At 42.1% G+C, this 22,499-nt stretch overlaps 1 protein-coding gene across 2 annotated transcripts in view; it reads right to left on the bottom strand.

The window, feature by feature from the left end:
• The window catches only part of ITPKB (inositol-trisphosphate 3-kinase B), a 165,204-nt gene that overhangs the window by 14,821 nt on the left and 127,884 nt on the right, over positions 1-22,499 (bottom strand). For both annotated transcript variants that reach the window (XM_072140004.1, XM_072140005.1), the window contains 3 exons: positions 15,909-16,008; positions 15,491-15,704; positions 10,777-10,981 (listed from right to left, as the gene is read on the bottom strand). In XM_072140004.1, the coding sequence (XP_071996105.1) occupies positions 10,777-10,981; positions 15,491-15,704; positions 15,909-16,008 (519 nt within the window). The remainder of the gene's footprint in view (positions 1-10,776; positions 10,982-15,490; positions 15,705-15,908; positions 16,009-22,499) is intronic.

Below are 22,499 nucleotides of genomic sequence, written 5' to 3'. Positions count from 1 at the left end.
ACGGGAGCAGCCAATGTCCCTGTGCTAGAAAAATCGTTCTCACATAAATCCCTTTAGAATTTACAATCCTTCCCCTGTAGGTATCAGTCTACACTGCTGGCTAGGTATTCTATTCATGACCTCACATTACAACAACAACAATGGCATCTACAGGGGCATTACAGATAGGAATTAGTAGCAGTCCTTCTGCTGGGACCCCCCACTGATCACGTACAATCCAGAACCACCAACCCACTCGTCATGGACTCTGCATCTCATGATTGACCATGTGCCAGTCAAAAGGTGGTCACAGATCCCTCCTTTCATTTAGGAAAGCCCCTTTAAAGGTAACCTACCATTTGATTTCATGCATTATGATGCAAACATACCTTGAGACTGCTGTAGCTACACTGGTGCAGAAACACATCTTGTTTAATCCCTGAGCTGAGTGGTTTGACTGAAAAAAACTATTATAACATTCAGGACCTTGGGAAAGCTGGATCAGCATGGCTGCCAAGATAAACACATTAGACACAGAGCTTGTAATTACAAATGGAGGTCAGTCAAGCATGACTAATCAATATATAATCAAACACACGAACCACTTGTAATAGTTTTCTTTAAAATTTCTTTGCTTTATATAATTCTTTACAAAAGTGATTACAAAAAGATACGATCTGTAGAGACAACTAGTTATCGTCAACAACTTCTTGGGGATATACCTCCAAATGCAGTCCTTCAATTTCTTTATGATGGTTGCATAGATGCAATTCCAATTTCGAGATTTCACTGTACCGTGGCTTGTAGAGACATCTCACAGGTATTCTTTAGCAGAACGTTGGGTCCATTCATTAGTCACTCCTTAGCAGAGACGGCGCTCGCATGATTCTTGTGACGTTTCGGAGGTCACGCCTCCTTCCTCAGACATGCGTATCTCTGTCTCTCCTCGTCTTTTATGCATATAACACCGGAAACACAATTATATTACATCTGAATCTGTTTAAATATTTCTATATTTCATATGCAGGGTCTCAACTCTAAAATCAAGAAATAACAGATATTAATGCATACGGGAAGAACTTTTCCCATTTCTTTGTACGGGACGATCATTAAAAGAAATGAAAGTTCCTCGTATAGCAAAGGTGACTGCAATCAGAGAAAAACATTAAAATTACATTCTTCATTTATTCCCCTAGGATTTAATGTTTCAAATTTATAAATCCAGTGGACTTCACGTTGGAGTAGGCGTTTTGTCATACTTTCTTTATCATTGGCTTCAACTTCCTCTAACACGGTCCATTTTAGTTCAGATACATGATGTTTGAATTCAAAAAAATGTCTCGCTAACGAGGTCTCATAATATTTCTTTCCAAGTAGGTTCTGAACCACATTTTTACCATAGTTTTTTATGGCTGATCTATGTTCGTTAATGCGAATTTTTATCTGTCTAGAAGTTTGTCCTATATATGCTTTCCCACACGGGCACTTAATCATATAGATCACATTTTTACTTTCGCAAGTATGTCTACTTTTAATATCAACCGGAGTCCCTCTACTTGGGTGTAAGATTTTATTACCTTTAATAATTGAGCTACAGTTCTGACATGCGAGGCACGGAAATGTTCCAGTGTGTCTCGGACGCAGAAACTCCTGCTTAGTGAGTTTTTTCTTTTTTATATCTGCTCTTACAATGTGATTCGCTATTGATTTTCCTTTCTTATATACAAAACGTGGTTGATCTATAAATAGCCTATGATATTTTGGGTCACATTTCAATAAATCCCAGTGTTTTAATATTGTTTTTTTAATTAATTTAGCATGACTATCGTATCTGGAGATAAACATTTGATGTTTCTTATCTTTACATTTAGATTTCGCAATTCGTAATTCTTTATTATCAAGTTTGCCTACTTCATTTGCTGTTTTAACTAGTTCAGCTCGATTATATCCCTTTACTGCAAATTTTTCTACTACTCCTGTGCGCCGGAAGTGGCTGCACGTCTCTCTGCTCCTGCTCACTGTCGGTGCCGTCGGGTGCCGTGCGGTCCGGACGCTGCTGCTGCCTGGACGCTGTTCGGATGCCGGCTCCCCGGCGCCCCCGCTCCCTCTCCTCGCCCTCGATGTGACCTGCCTTTGATCTGCTTGGGGGTCGTTTCTGCCGGGATTGCCGCAAAAGGGGCTGGCGCGGAGCCTGTTCTTTGGGGCCGTTGCGGTCCACGTGCTGCGCGGCCCGTGTTCCTGGCCGTGGAGTGAGGAGACTCGTATATTCGTTTCCCCCCCCCCCTTCTGTCTGCCGTTCCTGTCTGCTGTTCCTGTCATTTGTCTTGTCTTCTGTCCTGCCTTGTAAATTTGGATTGCTGGTGATCCTTACCTGCACTGCTGCTGTCTGGACTGCTGTTGCCTGGGGGTCCTCTGTTGCCCTGTCTGGACTGCCTGGGGGTCTCTGTCCTGTCGCCACTGCTGGGACTGCCGGGGATTGCCTGTGTCTGCTGTTACTACCTGGGTGGATGGAGGTCCCTCTGTGCCCACCATTCTAACTACCTACCTCCAGGAGTTGGACTGTGACCCGCTGTGCACCGTGCTGGACTGGCCTTGAGGGAAGACATCGGACGTGGGGCCAGAGAAGTTGAAGTATGAACTGGGACCGCCGACGTTTGGACTCAAGGTATGGGGTACCTGTTGGGGGGAGGATGGGCCAATGCCTAAAGATGGGAGGAGGGGATCCCTGCGTCTCAGATTGTCTCCCACTGTGGCCTAACGAATTGAGGAGGGAAATCTCCCAGGGTGATTTGATGATACCAATTGCTGGTGCAGTCAGCCCTGTAATGGGGTCCGGGGGCATTCGGGAATATGGGGTCTTGCAGGTATTCAGAACGTGGAGTTTTGTTCTGCCTCTGTACTTTGTACTGGGGGTGGGCGGAAGTATCCCGCTCTGTTTATGGTCTCTGCTACTGGACCCAGCCCGCTGTTGCCAAGGTCTACCTGGTGAGATATCTCTAAGGGCTGTGGAGAGTCTGGGCTACCTCGATCAGAGGATGGGGGTTCTCCTGTGCTCCATTCAGGGCAGGTGCCTGTCCCGCCCCCCTATGGCCCCGTATTGCGGTCTGAACAGGGCAGCTGATGCTCAATACTTGCCACGGCCTATATCGGAGATCGAGGATATACCTGTGTCTACTGGGGTGACTGACCCCCCCCTGTGTCTGCCCCACCGATTTATGTTCAATGAAAGTAGGAAATCCGGTGGAGGACTGAATATGGGTTTGGGACTGAGGAACCCCAACCCCGGGTTCTATAAAATTGGGGTGGAAAAGGAAAATAAATATATGAATGCCAAGGAGAAGGGCAGAATTAAGTTTACACGTCAAGTACTTTTAGAGATTAAGAAATCTATACCTAGGAGGAATATGATTTGTAAAGATATACCAAAAGAAATTAGGAGATCGTTTCGGGGAACAAGGGCAGGTTTTAAGTGTAAACAGAAGAAGAGGGGGATGAGACCGTTTGTGCCTTCGGTGTTAATTGGAAATGTAAGGTCATTAAGTAACAAAATGGACGAACTACATTCTATGGTTATGAATAATAATGAAATGTTGAAGTGCTGTATTATGTGTTTCACTGAGTCGTGGCTGCATGATATGATCCCGGATAGCCTGATTAGCGTACCAGGTTTCTCCCTGGTCAGGGGAGATAGGGATTGTAGAAGTAGTGGGAAGAAAAAAGGAGGAGGTATTATCATTTATGTAAATCAGGGATGGTGTCTAGCCGAACATATTACAGTGAGAACTAAACATTGCTGTGGCGACGTGGAGATCTTAGCATTGGTGATGAGGCCCTTCTATCTTCCGAGGGAGTTCTCGGCTGTAATCTTGGTTGGTATATATATTCCACCGTCGGCTAATTATGATACGGCACTTGCGGTAACTCAGGATGCGGTTGGTGAACTGCAAGGCAGATATGGTGATGCTTTACTAATCATAACTGGGGATTTCAACCATGTCAGGAAAGCGGGTATATGGTCAAATTTAACACAGTATGTGACTAGGCCAACTAGAGGAGAACATATACTTGATCTATTCTATTCTAACACTAATGATGCTTACAAATCTGTGACACTGCCGCCTTTGGGAAATTCTGACCATAATTTGATCTTTCTTAAACCACGATATCGCCCGGTCCTAAAAAGACTCCCTCCCAAGGAAATAGGGGTACGTAAATGGTCAGGGGCGGTGGAAGAGGAATTGCAATGCTGCTTTGCAACCACGGACTGGGAGTTGTTATGTGGTGAAGCTCAGGGCGATGTAAACCTGGGTGTTAATTTGGTCACTGACTATATCAGATTCTGCGTAGACAGTATAGTGCCAGAAAAAAGGGTCAAAATATTTGCTAATAATAAACCTTGGATGACTGGAGAACTTAAGAAATTGTTGGGGTTGAAGAGGCGAGCTTTTTTGTCTGGGGATGAGGTCTCCTATAGAAGCCTATTAAAGGATGTGAAAAATAAAATCCGGGAGTGCAAAGCTGCATATAAAAAGAGATTAGAAAATAAGCTGTCTGAGCAAAAAACAAAGGAGGTCTGGAAGGGTCTAAAATTAATTACTGGTATACCAACGCGAACTGAAGGGGCAGAAGGGGACAGAGAGAAGGCCAACGAATTGAATAACTTCTTCAATCGGTTTGATGCTATGAGTAATTCGATAATGTCGGGAAGTAATGTAAGGGATGGTGTAAATCTAGATGTGGTGGGGGAACACTATGTGGGAGGAAAACAGGAGATGATGCCGCCGATTAAAGTTGAGGAAGTGGTACTAGAATTAGGACGAATAAAATCTAGTAAAGCTAGAGGCCCAGACATGTTGGATAATAGGGTCCTGAAATCGTGCTGTAGGGAGTTGGGGGAGGTTTTTACACATTTATTTAATATGAGCCTACAATGTGGAATAGTGCCAACTTTATGGAAAACTTCAGTTATAGTTCCTGTGAATAAAGTCCCTCGACCGAAAACATTAAATGATTACAGACCAATAGCGCTGACCCCGGTAGTCATGAAAATCTTAGAAAGACTGGTTATGCGGCATTTATCCAGTGTAGTGAAGGATTTTGTAGACCCACTACAATTTGCATATCGGTGTGGGCTGGGAGTAGATGATGCATTAATTAATCTGTTACATAGAGTATGTGCTCATCTAGAATCCCCCAAAACAGAGGTACGTTTGACTTTTTTTGACTTCAGCAGTGCATTTAACACGATTATTCCAGCATTGCTAGAATCTAAGCTTCAGGTTATGCAGATTGAACCGATCATGATTAAATGGTTGATGTCTTATCTGCGCTGCAGACCACAGAGGGTTAGGTTGGGTGACACATGGTCTGATGAGGTGGTGTGTAGTACGGGGGCCCCCCAGGGTACTGTCTTAGCTCCCTTCTTGTTTATTTTGTACACCTCTGATTTTAGGAAAAATGATCCGGCCTGTTTTCTTCAGAAATACTCGGATGATTCAGTAATGGTGGGCTGTATCACAGAGGGGGACGACAGTGACTACCGAGAATCAGTGAATACATTTACAGAATGGTGTAGCTTAAATGGTCTCGTGTTAAACGTGAATAAGACGAAAGAATTGGTTATAGATTTTTCGAGGAAAAGGGGTGTTATGCCGAAACCGCTCACTATAGCAGGGACAGAAGTGGAGCAGGTTGGGAGCTATAAATACTTGGGCGTAATCATTGATAATAAATTAAGCTGGCATGAGCATATTGACAAGGTCTCTAGACGCGCTAATAGTAATCTATTCTTTTTACGCAGACTAAGGGCATTTGACATCCCAAGGACTATGATGGTCGGTTTTTATAATACGGTTATGGTCAGTGCATTTGCATTTGCCCTAGTGGCTTGGGGCAACTGTATTTCTAGTAGGGATTGTCAAAAGATGGATAAAATAATTAAGAAAGCCTCTTCGATAGTAGGTCTGCAATTTGACAGATGGGAGGAGCTTGTACAGTGCGGGATATTAAGGAAATTGGAAAAAATTAGAAATAATAGTGCCCATCCAATGTATGGCGTGCTGCAAGCACAGCTTAGTGGTTTCAGCTCCCGTTTTATTCTCTTGCGTTGCAGGTCGGAGAGATTTAAAAAGACGTTTATACCAGCCGCTCTCGAGCTATCAAATAACTCAATAAGGGGTAAAATAGGAATGTCTTAAAAGTGCGCCTACTGGAAATAGGTATTATTTTGCTATTTTTATAATCTATTTACGTAACTATGTATTGCATAGTCGGTGGAATCTATTTATATTTATGTGTATTAGTGTTTTTATTCTGTTTTATGATATATGTGTTCCTATGTGACCATGTTTTTATGTGAGTATATATATGTGATGTCTTGTCAATTTTATGTACTGCGGAGGTGACACTTTAAGTTCCCGTTTGGGATAATAAAGTATTATTATTATTATTATTATTAGTCTCTTTTTATGTTTCTCATATTGGCTATCCTTGTCACAAAAACGTCTTAGTCGTGTGAATTGTCCTCTAGGAATCCCATTAAAGACTTTGGGATTATGGAAACTTGTTCGATCTAGCAAATTATTTCTATCTGTTTCTTTTGTGAATAGCGTTGTTGAAATTTTATTAGTATCTGTTCTTTGAACTAAAACATCTAGAAAACTAATCTCTTTGGAATTCATTTCACAGGTAAATTCAATTAGCTCATGTTGGTTATTAAGAAACGCAACCCATTCCTTAAGTTCACACTCTGTGCCACCCCATGCGACAAACACGTCGTCCACGTATCTAAGCCAAAGCTTAGCGTGGTGACTGTGTCGGTGGACGGGGAGGCATCGATCTTCGAACACAGACATAAAGATATTTGCCAGACTTGGTGCAACAGGAGACCCCATCGAGGTCCCCTGTAGTTGTAAATAAAAATCAGAATCAAACCTAAAATAATTCTTTTTTAACACAATTTCTAGTAGACCTATCAAAAATCCAATCTTCATATTTGACAGTTTAGCATCCTCACACAGTTTTTCACGAATTATTTGGATACATTCCTCTGTAGGGATATTCGTATACAGACTTTTAATATCCATTGTGCACAATAACGTAACACCCTGAAGTTCTAAAGACTGAATGTTTCTCAGGAAATCGCTAGTATCTGTCAGGCAACGAGGTAGTCTTTTAACAATCGGTTGGAGGAAGCTATCAATATATGTAGCGAGGGGGCTAAAAAGGGAATTTTTTGCATTTTTATGTATCTTAGGAAGTAGATATAGTAGAGGTATTCTTGGGGAATCATTAATTAGACATTTAGTTATAGTTTTATCAATAATATCCAATGTTAGTGCTTCCTCTACTAATTCATCTATCTCTCGCTTGAAAATATCCGTAGGGTCTTCTTGTAATTTCCTATACACTTGTTTATCGGATAATTGGGATAGCGCCTCCTTTATATAATAATTTTTATCAAGAATCACTGTTGCTCCGCCTTTGTCGGCTTTTTTAATAATTATACTATCGTCGACTGACAGATTCTGCAATGCCCTGAATTCATCCTTTGTGAGATTAGATTTTTTCTTACTATTTAACGTTTAACAGTGATTCTTGATAAAAATTATTATATAAAGGAGGCGCTATCCCAATTATCCGATAAACAAGTGTATAGGAAATTACAAGAAGACCCTACGGATATTTTCAAGCGAGAGATAGATGAATTAGTAGAGGAAGCACTAACATTGGATATTATTGATAAAACTATAACTAAATGTCTAATTAATGATTCCCCAAGAATACCTCTACTATATCTACTTCCTAAGATACATAAAAATGCAAAAAATCCCCCAGGACGTCCTATCGTTTCTGGAGTGAATTCCCTTTTTAGCCCCCTCGCTACATATATTGATAGCTTCCTCCAACCGATTGTTAAAAGACTACCTCGTTGCCTGACAGATACTAGCGATTTCCTGAGAAACATTCAGTCTTTAGAACTTCAGGGTGTTACGTTATTGTGCACAATGGATATTAAAAGTCTGTATACGAATATCCCTACAGAGGAATGTATCCAAATAATTCGTGAAAAACTGTGTGAGGATGCTAAACTGTCAAATATGAAGATTGGATTTTTGATAGGTCTACTAGAAATTGTGTTAAAAAAGAATTATTTTAGGTTTGATTCTGATTTTTATTTACAACTACAGGGGACCTCGATGGGGTCTCCTGTTGCACCAAGTCTGGCAAATATCTTTATGTCTGTGTTCGAAGATCGATGCCTCCCCGTCCACCGACACAGTCACCACGCTAAGCTTTGGCTTAGATACGTGGACGACGTGTTTGTCGCATGGGGTGGCACAGAGTGTGAACTTAAGGAATGGGTTGCGTTTCTTAATAACCAACATGAGCTAATTGAATTTACCTGTGAAATGAATTCCAAAGAGATTAGTTTTCTAGATGTTTTAGTTCAAAGAACAGATACTAATAAAATTTCAACAACGCTATTCACAAAAGAAACAGATAGAAATAATTTGCTAGATCGAACAAGTTTCCATAATCCCAAAGTCTTTAATGGGATTCCTAGAGGACAATTCACACGACTAAGACGTTTTTGTGACAAGGATAGCCAATATGAGAAACATAAAAAGAGACTAGTAGAAAAATTTGCAGTAAAGGGATATAATCGAGCTGAACTAGTTAAAACAGCAAATGAAGTAGGCAAACTTGATAATAAAGAATTACGAATTGCGAAATCTAAATGTAAAGATAAGAAACATCAAATGTTTATCTCCAGATACGATAGTCATGCTAAATTAATTAAAAAAACAATATTAAAACACTGGGATTTATTGAAATGTGACCCAAAATATCATAGGCTATTTATAGATCAACCACGTTTTGTATATAAGAAAGGAAAATCAATAGCGAATCACATTGTAAGAGCAGATATAAAAAAGAAAAAACTCACTAAGCAGGAGTTTCTGCGTCCGAGACACACTGGAACATTTCCGTGCCTCGCATGTCAGAACTGTAGCTCAATTATTAAAGGTAATAAAATCTTACACCCAAGTAGAGGGACTCCGGTTGATTTTAAAAGTAGACATACTTGCGAAAGTAAAAATGTGATCTATATGATTAAGTGCCCGTGTGGGAAAGCATATATAGGACAAACTTCTAGACAGATAAAAATTCGCATTAACGAACATAGATCAGCCATAAAAAACTATGGTAAAAATGTGGTTCAGAACCTACTTGGAAAGAAATATTATGAGACCTCGTTAGCGAGACATTTTTTTGAATTCAAACATCATGTATCTGAACTAAAATGGACCGTGTTAGAGGAAGTTGAAGCCAATGATAAAGAAAGTATGACAAAACGCCTACTCCAACGTGAAGTCCACTGGATTTATAAATTTGAAACATTAAATCCTAGGGGAATAAATGAAGAATGTAATTTTAATGTTTTTCTCTGATTGCAGTCACCTTTGCTATACGAGGAACTTTCATTTCTTTTAATGATCGTCCCGTACAAAGAAATGGGAAAAGTTCTTCCCGTATGCATTAATATCTGTTATTTCTTGATTTTAGAGTTGAGACCCTGCATATGAAATATAGAAATATTTAAACAGATTCAGATGTAATATAATTGTGTTTCCGGTGTTATATGCATAAAAGACGAGGAGAGACAGAGATACGCATGTCTGAGGAAGGAGGCGTGACCTCCGAAACGTCACAAGAATCATGCGAGCGCCGTCTCTGCTAAGGAGTGACTAATGAATGGACCCAACGTTCTGCTAAAGAATACCTGTGAGATGTCTCTACAAGCCACGGTACAGTGAAATCTCGAAATTGGAATTGCATCTATGCAACCATCATAAAGAAATTGAAGGACTGCATTTGGAGGTATATCCCCAAGAAGTTGTTGACGATAACTAGTTGTCTCTACAGATCGTATCTTTTTGTAATCACTTTTGTAAAGAATTATATAAAGCAAAGAAATTTTAAAGAAAACTATTACAAGTGGTTCGTGTGTTTGATTATATATTGATATTTCTGGACTGAATAGGGAGTCCAGCTTGTTCCACTTTTTTCTAAAAATTGGTTGCCAAGTATTATCTATATAAAGCATGACTAATCAACCTGAGCTGGATCACTCATACACAGCAGCTGGGGGATGATACAGCAATTAATTATTCTGTATCATCTTCTCCTGCAGAGAAAAACTCTCCTGCTAGGAGAAGTCCTGAAGCAAGCGCTGAAGATGCCATAGAAGGGGCAGAGCTTCATTATCATAATGATATAATTGTTTTATCAGCAAAACCACTCAGCACAGGGATTAAACAAGATGTGTTTCTGCATCAGTGTAGCTACAGCAGTCTCAGGGTATATTTGCTTCATAATGCACCAAATCACATGGTAGGTTTCATTTAATAAATGATTCTCCATGTACATTTGCAGCCTATGAAGGTTTAGAATACAACTTTAGCTACAGACAGTCCGTGCCGTAGGCGCCTACGCCCCTTACGTCGAATGGAAAGTATCATAAATAATCCCGCTCCAGGCCCTTTCCTGAAGGAAACTGAGTGACAACGTGATGGAGGGACAATACACATCCTTTATGATCCCATTACAGCTGTATACATCCTTCCTGAGACACGTCGGACGGTCACGTATTGGACACAGCTGTTACATAACAATGAGAATCACGTTATGATATAGCATAAGCAGCGCTGATTTAGATAGTGAGCTCTTCGGGGGAGAATAACATCTGCTTTATACCGGAGCAAGCAGTGCCCCTTTAACTCTGGTCCATACCTTTATGCCCTCAATTCTGAAGCCCAAGGTGGCGGTGGAGCTGATGGTCTCCCTCCATGTCATGTATCGTGGTTTGGTGACCGCCCTCTGCTGGTTCTCTTCCTCAGTCGGGGCAGTAGGATCGACCTCGATCATCTTGACGTACATGTCCTTCCTCAGACTTGGCTTTTTCCTGGCTTTGGTCAGCTCCTCTTCTAAATATGTCCTGTATAAAATAAACCCGGAAAACTATAGTAGAGATCATTATACTGGGGAATTTGGGAGACACCTGCTGTTTGATAAAAGGGTCAAAACCCAAATTTACGAGCATGAATTACATCCACAGGAGCCAAACTTATTCGCTCAAAGCCTTATTCTCAATAGAACCCACTCTAGTACCAATCCAAACCCATAAAGAATGAGTGTTTATAGTTCTAAAAGTTCTTTAAAAAATTAATAAATGAATTCCTAATAAAGTGGTTTGATAAGGGGCAGACTTGGCCATAATATAGTGTCCAGTTTAATTCTATAAAATCTAGGCAGATTTTCATGATGTAGGGCAAGTAAAAGTCAATGTAAATCTGATCATCACTAAAAACCCCAGTGATCAGTACTGATCGCCAGAGAGGTCTGTGAGCAACTGTGAACTTTTCCTGCAGTGGCCACTACAGGAGAAATAGGGTATTGCATGGTTCCTATTCACAATAATGTAATACATGGCCACGCTAAGTCATCCAGAGAGGAAGTCAATGTTGAAACCACAAATTTTAGAGCAGATGCTCAGGTCACTAATTTTACTTGTAGGGTACAGGATTAGCAGATGTCTTAAACAATATTACTCTTATTAAACATTTGTCACATTGTATTTTTGATCATGGCTGCTCTGTGTCAGGACAGACTCATCTTGAAGACCTCTGGGCAGCTGATCCCCACGGTGGGCTGTAAGGAAGGACAGGGCGTGCGCCGGATTGTCCCTGTATTTTAGGTCTAGCGCTCTGCTCTGGTTATTGTCTACAATGGAGACTTGTAGACTGATGGATATAACAATAGACTTTGTAACTATTACACTGATGAGGGAAGAGTTTCCAGGGAGCAAACAGGAAGAGGATCTGCGGAGATAAGGAGGAACTGCGAGAAAAGCCAATGCTACATTGTACCGCTAAAGGCCAAAGGTCAAGGTCTGATAGAAATACCACAGCAGCCTTCACCTGGTGACCTCTTGAGGACGAGGTGCACATATGCAAAATCATCCAATGCAGATATGTCTACATGTATTTATAAAGCCTGGCAGATACAGTTTTGTAGGATTGTCATGGAACTTTAACTGTGTCACCATTGTTATGGGGGCACCAGCTAGGGTACTGTAGTTTGAGCTGTTAGGAGGTATTGTTCCCGATATAGGACCACTATGGGTTGCATTGTTATGGGGGCACCAGCTACGGCACTGTGGTCTGAGCTGTTACGGAGGTATTGTCCCCAATATAGGACCACTATGGGTTGCATTGTTGTGGGGGCACCAGCTGGGGCACTGTGGTCTGAGCTGTTACGGAGGTATTGTCCCTGATATAGGACCACTATGGGATGCATTGTTATGGGGCACTAGCTGGGGCACTGGGGTCTGAGCTGTTACGGAGGTATTGTCCCTGATATAGGAGCACTACGCATTGCATTGTTATGGGGGCACCAGCTGGGGCACTGTGGACTGAGCTGTTACGGAGGTATTGTCCCTGATATAGGACCACTATGGGTTGCATTGTTATAGGGGCACCAGCTGGGACATTGTTGTCTGAGCTGTTACGGAGGTATTGTCCCTGATATAGGACCACTATGGGTTGCATTGTTATGGGGGCACCAGGCGGGGCGCTGTGGTCTGAGCTGTTACGGAGGTATTGTCCCTGATATAGGACCACTATGGGTTGCATTGTTATAGGGGCACCAGCTGGGACATTGTTGTCTGAGCTGTTACGGAGGTATTGTCCCTGATATAGGACCACTATGGGTTGCATTGTTATGGGGGCACCAGCTGGGGCACTGGGGTCTGAGCTGTTACGGAGGTATTGTCCCTGATATAGGACCACTATGGGTTGCATTGTTATGGGGGCACCAGCTGGGGCACTGGGGTCTGAGCTGTTACGGAGGTATTGTCCCTGATATAGGACCACTATGGGTTGCATTGTTATGGGGGCACTGTGTCACTAACACTCATGTAGCCGCTGTGGATGGCTCTCTGGTTTCCTTCCTCTGCTATGGGGGAACTCCAGCTGGTACTTATATGGCTGCAGGAATCCCAATATTTATCTACGTCCTACACACGAGCCGGCGATGCCCTCTTTCCTGCACACATGTCATGTCAGTGTCTTGGCTGCAGGCGGGTATTTTGGGGGCACTTATCACTTTTAGCATAGACACATGTAGCGCGGCTTCCTTCCATCTATACGCAGCGCTCGCCCACGCACTATCTGGCTTATGACAGCTCCATTAACCCATCACATTCTGGCCGTCGCTGTGGTCATGTCGCTCTGTGTATCCGTCATCTTTATTATTTTTGGAACAAGTCAACCCGAAGGCATTTAAGATATTTTAAATCTGCAATAACTGTGAGGACGTGTGCGGAGCTGTGCACTAGGGGCAAGGAAGGACTGGACGCTCTAGTTATACTAATCCGGGGGCTTGGGGGGGGGGTGTATTTCTATTTGGGGGCAATATGGGTTCTCTATTAGTCTACTTATCTAGTCTAATGTTTGTATTCCTTTAGGGTCTGGTGTAGGGTCTGTATTTATCTAGAGGTAAGAACTAGGTCCGTATACGTCTCTACAGACAATCAGTTCCTTATTCATTTAGGCTTCTTATGTGGGGTCTGGATTTATTAAGACGTAATTTTGTTTTAGTTTTGTGGCCTGGTTGGGGACAGTGTGTAGGTAGGGTCTGGTCTGGGGTCTTCTTTGGGTTCTGTGTTTATTACAGAATGTGGTCTGTATTCATTTTTGGGTCAGTTTGGAGTTTGTATTAGTTTTGGGATCTGGTCTGGGGTTTGTACTTGTATTTATTTAATGCTCAGTTTGTTTTAGTTTTGGGTCTGGGGTCTATATTTTATCTTCAGGCTTTGGTTCAAGCTTTTTTATATTGGCAGAGGTTCTGGGTTTTGAGTGTAAGAGTTGGACTGGGATTTCTATGGGGCTCATTTACTAAGGGTCGCGCTGCTCACTTTCGTTGGACTGTTCGCCTTTTTCAGGGATTGCATGGCTTGGAGAGGTATTTAACAGGTGTCTGTTCTGGGATTTTGGCACACGCGATAGTTTTTTGGCACATTTTATGGGGTCGTGCCGTCGGACGATCCGACTGATTCGGAGAGCGGGATTTAACTTTCAAATTGTGTTGCGAACCCAAGCACTTACATGGGCTACGAAGAAGAAGGTGAGCTCCGGGGACCTGAGCGGGGGAAGCCACACATGCAGGATATCGGGTGCATGATCTTAGTGACTCCCCGCACAGCGCATTATACACGGACAATGCACTTACATGCACCAGGAAGAAGGAGAACTCCAGGGACCTGAGCGGGGAAGTGACACATGCAGGATATCGGGCGCACAATCTAAGTGAATCGTGGCACAGCGTATTATACACGGACAATGCACTTACATGCACCAGGAAGAAGAAGGTGAACTCCTGGGACCTGAGTGGGGAAGCGACACATGCAGGATATCGGGTGCAGGATCTTAGTGACTCCCCGCACAGCGCATTATACACGGACAATGCACTTACATGCACCAGGAAGAAGAAGGTGAACTCCGGGGACCTGAGCGGGGAAGCGACACATGCAGGATATCGGGTGCAGGATCTTAGTGACTCCCCGCACAGCGCATTATACACGGACAATGCACTTACATGCACCAGGAAGAAGAAGGTGAACTCCGGGGACCTGAGCGGGGGAGTGACACATGCAGGATATCGGGCACCCGATCTTAGTGACTCCCCGCACAGCACATTATACATGGACAATGCACTTACATACACCAGGAAGAAGAAGGTGAACTCCGGGGACCTGAGTGGGGAAGCGACACATGCAGGATATCGGGCGCAGGATCTTAGTGACTCCCCGCACAGCGCATTATACACGGACAATGCACTTACATGCACCAGGAAGAAGAAGATGAACTCCGGGGACCTGAGCGGGGAAGAAGCACATGCAGGATATCGGGCGCAGGATCTTAGTGACTCCCCGCACAGCGCATTATACACGGACAATGCACTTACATGCACCAGGAAGAAGAAGGTGAACTCCGGGGATCTGAGCGGGGAAGAAGCACATGCAGGATATCGGGCGCACAATCTAAGTGAATCCCGGCACAGTGCAATATTCTGTGAACTCCAGCAGCCGCCGAAGTAAATGTGCCGCTATGTGTTTATATGGTCTATCTTACTTTGACGAGTCTGATTTTGGTGGTCTGGGGTCTGTCTGCGTGTATTGGTCTGGAATCTGTGTTTGTTACTTGATAATCTATTACAATGAGGAAATCATATTGATTTTGCCTCTGAAGACACAATAACATCCACTGCCAAGTACCAGTCAGGGAATGGAAAATATATCTGGTATAAACCCCCTAGACAATTATCAGAGTCCAGAATGGTCACGTGACACACATCTGTGCAGTCCTGACCAATAAGAAAGAAAGAGAGATCTGTAGTGCTCTTGGGGAGGAGCTAAATTCTTCTCATCCACCCATTTGACTCTCACCTCACGCCCATCTTACAATCCATGACGCAGGGGCTGTCAAACTCGGAGAGCAGATCCTCCATCTGGTTGTATTTCTCGCCGTCCTTCAGCACGTCGCCATGATAAGCGGGTACATAGGGCTTCAGGATATCGCCCATCAGCTGGCTCAGGCACCGCTGCTCGCAGTCACAGTGCTTCTTCAGGATCTTACCATTGGCTGCAGCCTTGAAGCTACCTGAGGATCCAAAGGCATAAGAGCCATCAGATTGTGGTGAAACAGAAGGGGGGGGGGGCACAAACTTTAGAACAACCTAACGTAACTAATGGAAGACTAATATTTATATCAACAGTAGATGCCAAAAGAAACAAACAAATACAATAATAATTTTCACTAAATCCCGGCCACAAGGTGGCACCACCTCCGCTTTATGTCATATACCTGCATGTCCCGCCAGCTGGACCCACGGATATTTCTTCTTGAATGACATAACAAAGGGCGACCAGTGCACCATGTTCTTGATTTTCCTCCATGATTTGCTCTGCAATGTAAAGGACATTGGATGTTATACTGATGAGCAGAGGGCGGGGCTTCTCTTTATTATTACTATTAGAGGTGTTATTAATATTTCTTATTTAATGTATCATACAGAAGCTTTGTCCGAGGCACAGAACACACAATCACAGATCAGCAAGTCACAAATCACCATTGTTGCAAGGCAAAAGGATCACATTGTGACCCGCACCCCACCCCGAATATTATATGAGATAGATAGATAGATATGAGATAGATAGATATGAGATAGATAGATAGATATGAGATAGATAGATATGAGATAGATATGAGATAGATAGATAGATAGATAGATAGATAGGAGATAGATAGACAGATAGATAGATAGATAGATAGGAGATAGATAGATAGATAGATAGATAGATAGATAGGAGATAGATAGGAGATAGATAGATAGATAGATAGATAGATAGATAGATAGATAGATAGATAGATAGAAGATAGATAGATAGATAGATAGATAGATAGATAGATAGATAGATAGATAGATAGATAGGTATGTGATAGATAGATATGAGATAGATAGGTATGTGATAGATAGATAGATAGATAGATAGGAGATAGATAGATAGATAGATAGATAGATAGATAGGAGATAGATAGATAGATAGGAGATAGATAGATAGATAGATAGATAGATAGATAGATAGATAGAAGATAGATAGATAGATAGATAGGAGATAGATAGATAGATAATGAGATAGATAGATAGATAGATAGATATGAGATAGATAGGAGATAGATAGGAGATAGATATGAGATAGATAGATAGATAGATAGATAGATAGATAGATATGAGATCGATAGATATGAGATAGATAGATAGATAGGATATAGATAGATAGATAGATAGATAATGAGATAGATAGATAGGAGATAGATAGATAGATAGATAGATAGATAGATAGATAGATAATGAGATAGATAGATAGATAGATAGATAGATAGATAGATAGATAGATAGATATGAGATAGATAGGAGATAGATAGGAGATAGATAGATATGAGATAGATAGATAGATAGATAGATAGATAGATAGATAGATAGATATGAGATCGATAGATAGATAGATAGATAGATAGATAAATAGGAGATAGATATGAGATAGATAGGAGATGGATAGATAGGAGATAGATAGATAGATAGATAGATAGATATGAGATAGATAGGAGATAGATAGGAGATAGATAGGAGATAGATAGGAGATAGATAGATATGAGATAGATAGATAGATATGACTATGTATATCCAGTAGGTGAAGGATCATGCAGTTGGATATGACCCAGTGGAAAGTTTCTGAAGTTTTGGTAGAATCCAGAAGCATTTCCTTATTTTTCTATTTTGGTCTCTCAGTTACTAAATATATTTGTGTGACTTATACAGAACCAATAAATATCATTCTCCTAGAGGAAGTCTCCTCCTCCGCAGATCTATACATCAGGCCACAGATTGTATGTCAGGAGATGCCCCCTTAATTACCATCACGGCAAAAGGAACTAAATTACTTTCTTATAGCGTCCAATCAGAAGGTGTTTGAGCACTGGGACCACCACAATCACAAGAAATGGGGTCCAGTCCCCCTATGTGAGCGAGACAGCGGGATCAGCACAGGGGTGCTTGTATGGGGGGGACGTGGGACCCCCTTATGTATCTGTGGTGGGGGTCACCATTCTGGGAAGGTGATACTTTGCGATCTTGAGAAAATCCCTTTAAGTTCATACAGCAGCGAATACGTAAAATCTGCGAAAATCTATAGAGGAAAACCCCGAGGGGAGAGAATTAACAAAAATGGCAAAAGACGTCTCCCAAGAACCAAATAAAGAAATCTCTCAGCGTTCAACAGCACAAAGCTCTGCATCTTGTAGGAGCGCACGCTGCGAATACTGAACTGCTCCGCAGCCTGGAATGTGGATGACCCCCGCCTGGAGGAAACCAGCGCCATTGTATGGGACGCAAAAATGATCCGACGCTTTGTATACGGCAGCAGCAACAACTTAACAGCCTAATAAAGAGCATAAATAGTCTAATACACCATATAAATCTACTAGTATACAACACATATAGTGGGATATAAAGCCAAACATAATACACAGCAACAAGGCCAAATAATAACCCCAAATATACAGTATCAGCGGCAAAGCCTATAGTATAATGCTCCATACACTCTATAGAAATGTAACAATTGCCTAATATACAGTATAAATGCAGAGAAGACAGTAACAATATACAGGCAGTCCCCCGGTTACGTACAAGATAGGGTCCGGAGGTTCGTTCTTAAGTTGAATTTGTATGTAAGTCGAAACTGTATATTTTATCAACTGTAAATTTTTTGGCCCCAGTCACAATTTTTTGCTGTAATGGGACCAAGGATTATCAATAAAGCTTCATTACAGACACCTTACAGCTGATCATTGCAGTCTGGGGCTATAGTAAGGGTGATGCCACACGTGGTCCGTTTTTAAGCAGTCCGTTAAAAAACGCATAAGTTTTTGTCCGTTTTTAATTGCGCAGATTTGGAAAACCTGTCAAAAAAATGGATGAGTTTTCAAAAAACGCATGTGTTTTTTAAAAAAAAGCATGCGTTTTTTAACGGATTGCTTAAAAACGGACGAAAAACGGTTTCAAAATGCCACGTGTGGCATCACCCTAAAGCATTCAGAAAGCTTCACCAGAGGTCAGAGGGGTCTGTCTGTAAGTATGGGTTGTCTGTAAGTCGGGTGTCCTTAAGTAGGGGACCGCCTGTACAGTAAGTACAGTATATATGCAGAACATACAGTAACAATTGCCTAATAAACAGTATAAATGCATAGCAGACAGTAACAATATACAGTATATATGCAGAACATATAGTAACAAGTGCCTAATATACAGTATATATGCAGAACATACAGTAACAATTGCCTAATATACAGTATATATGCAGAACATACAGTAACAATTGCCTAATATACAGTATATATGCAGAACATACAGTAACAAGTGCCTAATATACAGTATATATGCAGAACATACAGTAACAAGTGCCTAATATACAGTATATATGCAGAACATACAGTAACAATTGCCTAATATACAGTATATATGCAGAACATACAGTAACAAGTGCCTAATATACAGTATATATGCAGAACATACAGTAACAAGTGCCTAATATACAGTATATATGCAGAACATACAGTAACAAGTGCCTAATATACAGTATATATGCAGAACATACAGTAACAAGTGCCTAATATACAGTATATATGCCGTAGGTACAGTAGCTATGGCCTTTTACAGCATATAAATAGCCTAAAACCCAGTCCGACACCTAAAAAGGTATAAAAATACCGTAATGTACAATATTCTCATTGTAATAGGCGCTAGAAACGCATAAAACGTAGTAGTACAAATGCAACTATGTAGAAACAATTGCCTAATATACAGTGTTTATGCCCTAATATACAGGTCTTGGGTATATAATAATAGTGTAATGTCTAAAACATAGTATGACCGCTGAGAATGCAATATAAATGTCCTTATGTACAGTAACATCACCCAATACACAGGGTAAATCGCCAAAAATACTAACCTAAAATACAGCATAAAAGTATATAAAGGCTTGTAAAGCAAAATACACCACTACACACCAATAACATGCACAAACAATAACCTAAAATGTAACATAAAGGTCTATTCTGGGGTATAAAACACTGGGTAACGCTCACTTGTAAAGGAAAAAGCTGAATCTTGAGGGTTCTTCTCCTAATATACAGTAAGTATCACATATAAATATGCAGCATATACTAATATGTAGTAACAATGTAACATAAAGCTAAAAATCCATCATACAGAACACACATATTAAAGGGGTTTTCCATGCTAAACTTATAGGTCCTAAAAATCAAACAGGTGGAGGTCCAACACCCAGCACCCCCCAAAGATCACACAGACAAATGAACAGGAAGTGGACAGCACCGTCCTCCGTTTAGTGGTCAGACCAGGTTACTGCAGATCAGCTGCAGCGCCTCATTTCAGGCACTATGGGTGCAGGGGTGCAGGTCCAACACCCAGCGCCCCCACAGATCACACAGACAATTGAACAGGAAGTGGACAGCGCCGTCCTCCGTGTAGTGGTCAGACCAGGTTACTACAGATAAGCTGCAGCGCCTCATTTCAGGCACTATGGGTGCAGGTCCAACACCCAGCCCCCCCACAGATCACACAGACAATTGAACAGGAAGCAGACAGCGCCGTCCTCCGTGCAGTGGTCAGACCAGGTTACTGCAGATCAGCTGCAGTACCTCATTTCAGCCACTATGGACAGAACGTTGCTGAAAACATGAGATCTGTGGGGGTCCTGGATGCCGGACCCCCATCAATCTGATATATATCATTAGGCCAGGTCTTCGTTATTTTCAGTCTGTAAAACCCCTTTAAGAGCTTTGCATTGCCTTTAATTAGAAAAAACAATTCTTGCTTGCATCACTGAAAACAATTCTGTGTTCTGCAGAGCTGGTTCGTTACAGTGTATCAGCGCACCTGTTCTATCTTGTTATTAACGCCCGTCCCTGCACGTGGAGCGCCCCTTTAAGTGATGCGGATCCCGGGTTACTATACATAACATCTCAGGGAAACTTTACATGGAAAATACATGACGTCCGGCGCGGTGATTACAGAAACGTTGACCTTAAAATCTGATATTTCTGCACAATGGCCAAATTTTCATGTATTGTTGTCCTTGGGTGTTGTGTTTGGTGGCCGCACCTTGTGTTTCCAGGGCTGGGATTCCTGGAAGATGTTTAGCCGCACGTTGGAAAGATCAGATGTGGCAGCAGCAGCAGGTCCTTGCGTTTGCAGGTCCTTGTAGTCACCCGGGACCCGGTTTTGCAGCTGTTTAACCCCTTAAAGGCCTCACCAAGCACCTATTACCAAATAAAAGAGGGATTCCCTCATCAGCCGCCATATCTAATGATGTCATGTGGGGGCAGCACAGAGTGGGGGTCTCCATTATGGTATATATATATATTATGGTATATTATGGTTATAGAAGAGTAATGCATATTACTCAGCCATATATATAACTGTGCCTTCCAATATTTATAAAGGGGAATCTTAAAGGGAACCTGTCAGCAGCGAGTGTTATGTACTGTGCCTAGCGAGATGTGTAATCACACCTGTTGTGTGTGTTGTTAGTAGCATCAGGACTGTGAAATATAGATTTATATTCAAGGTTTGTACTGGGCGTGTGTCCTCACACTGCTGTGCTCTGTGCTCTCTGCAGCCAGTGTTATGTATTGTCCCTGGAGAGATGTGTAATCAGACCTCACACTGCTGTGCTCTGTGCTCTCTGCAGCCAGTGTTATGTATTGTCCCTGGAGTGATGTGGAATCAGACCTCACACTGCTGTGCTCTGTGCAGCCAGTATTATGTGTTGTCCCTGGAGAGATGTGTAACCAGACCTCACACTGCTATGCTCTGTGCTCTCTGCAGCCAGTATTATGTATTGTCCCTGGAGAGATGTGTAATCCTACCTCACACTGCTGTGCTCTGTGCTCTCTGCAGCCAGTCTTATGTATTTCCCCTGGAGCGATGTGTAATCAGACCTCACACTGCTGTGCTCTGTGCTATCTGCAACCAGTCTTATGTATTTCCCCTGGAGAGATGTGTAATCAGACCTCACACTGCTGTGCTCTGTGCTCTCTGCAGCCAGTGTTATGTATTGTCCCTGGAGAGATGTGTAATCAGACCTCACACTGCTGTGCTCTGTGCTCTCTGCAGCCAGTGTTATGTATTGTCCCTGGAGAGATGTGTAATCAGACCTCACACTGCTGTGCTCTGTGCTCTCTGCAGCCAGTGTTATGTATTGTCCCTGGAGAGATGTGTAATCAGACCTCACACCGCTGTGCTCTGTGCTCTCTGCAGCCAGTGTTATGTATTGTCCCTGGAGAGATGTGTAATCAGACCTCATACTGCTGTGCTCTGTGCTCTCTGCAGCCAGCATTATGTATTGTCCCTGGAGAGATGTGTAATCAGACCTCACACTGCTGTGCTCTGTGCTCTCTGCAGCCAGTGTTATGTATTGTCCTTGGAGAGATGTGTAATCAGACCTCACACTGCTGTGCTCTGTGCTCTCTGCAGCCAGTGTTATGTATTATTGCTGGAGAGCTGTGTGTGTGTGTTGTAACTATTTTTAGGACTGTGATATATGGATTTATATTCCAGGATTGTACAGTAGGTGTGTCCTCACACTGCTGTGCTCTGTGCTATATGCTATCAGTGTCAGTTATTGTCCCTGAAGAGATGTGGAATCACAGTTTTATGCATGTTGGTAGTAGCAGCAAGATATATGGATTTATATTCCAGTGTTGTACGGGGGGCGAGTTCTCACACTGCTGTGCTCTGTGCTATCTGCAGCCAGTGTTATGTAGTGTCCTTGTAGAGATGTGTAATCATGACTTGTAGGTTGTTAGTAGCAG

This window comes from Engystomops pustulosus, chromosome 3 (genome assembly GCF_040894005.1).
Source record: "Engystomops pustulosus chromosome 3, aEngPut4.maternal, whole genome shotgun sequence".
Taxonomy (NCBI): domain Eukaryota; kingdom Metazoa; phylum Chordata; class Amphibia; order Anura; family Leptodactylidae; genus Engystomops; species Engystomops pustulosus.
Note: the sequence above shows the minus strand (reverse complement) of the source record. Positions and strands in the feature narration are given on the sequence as shown.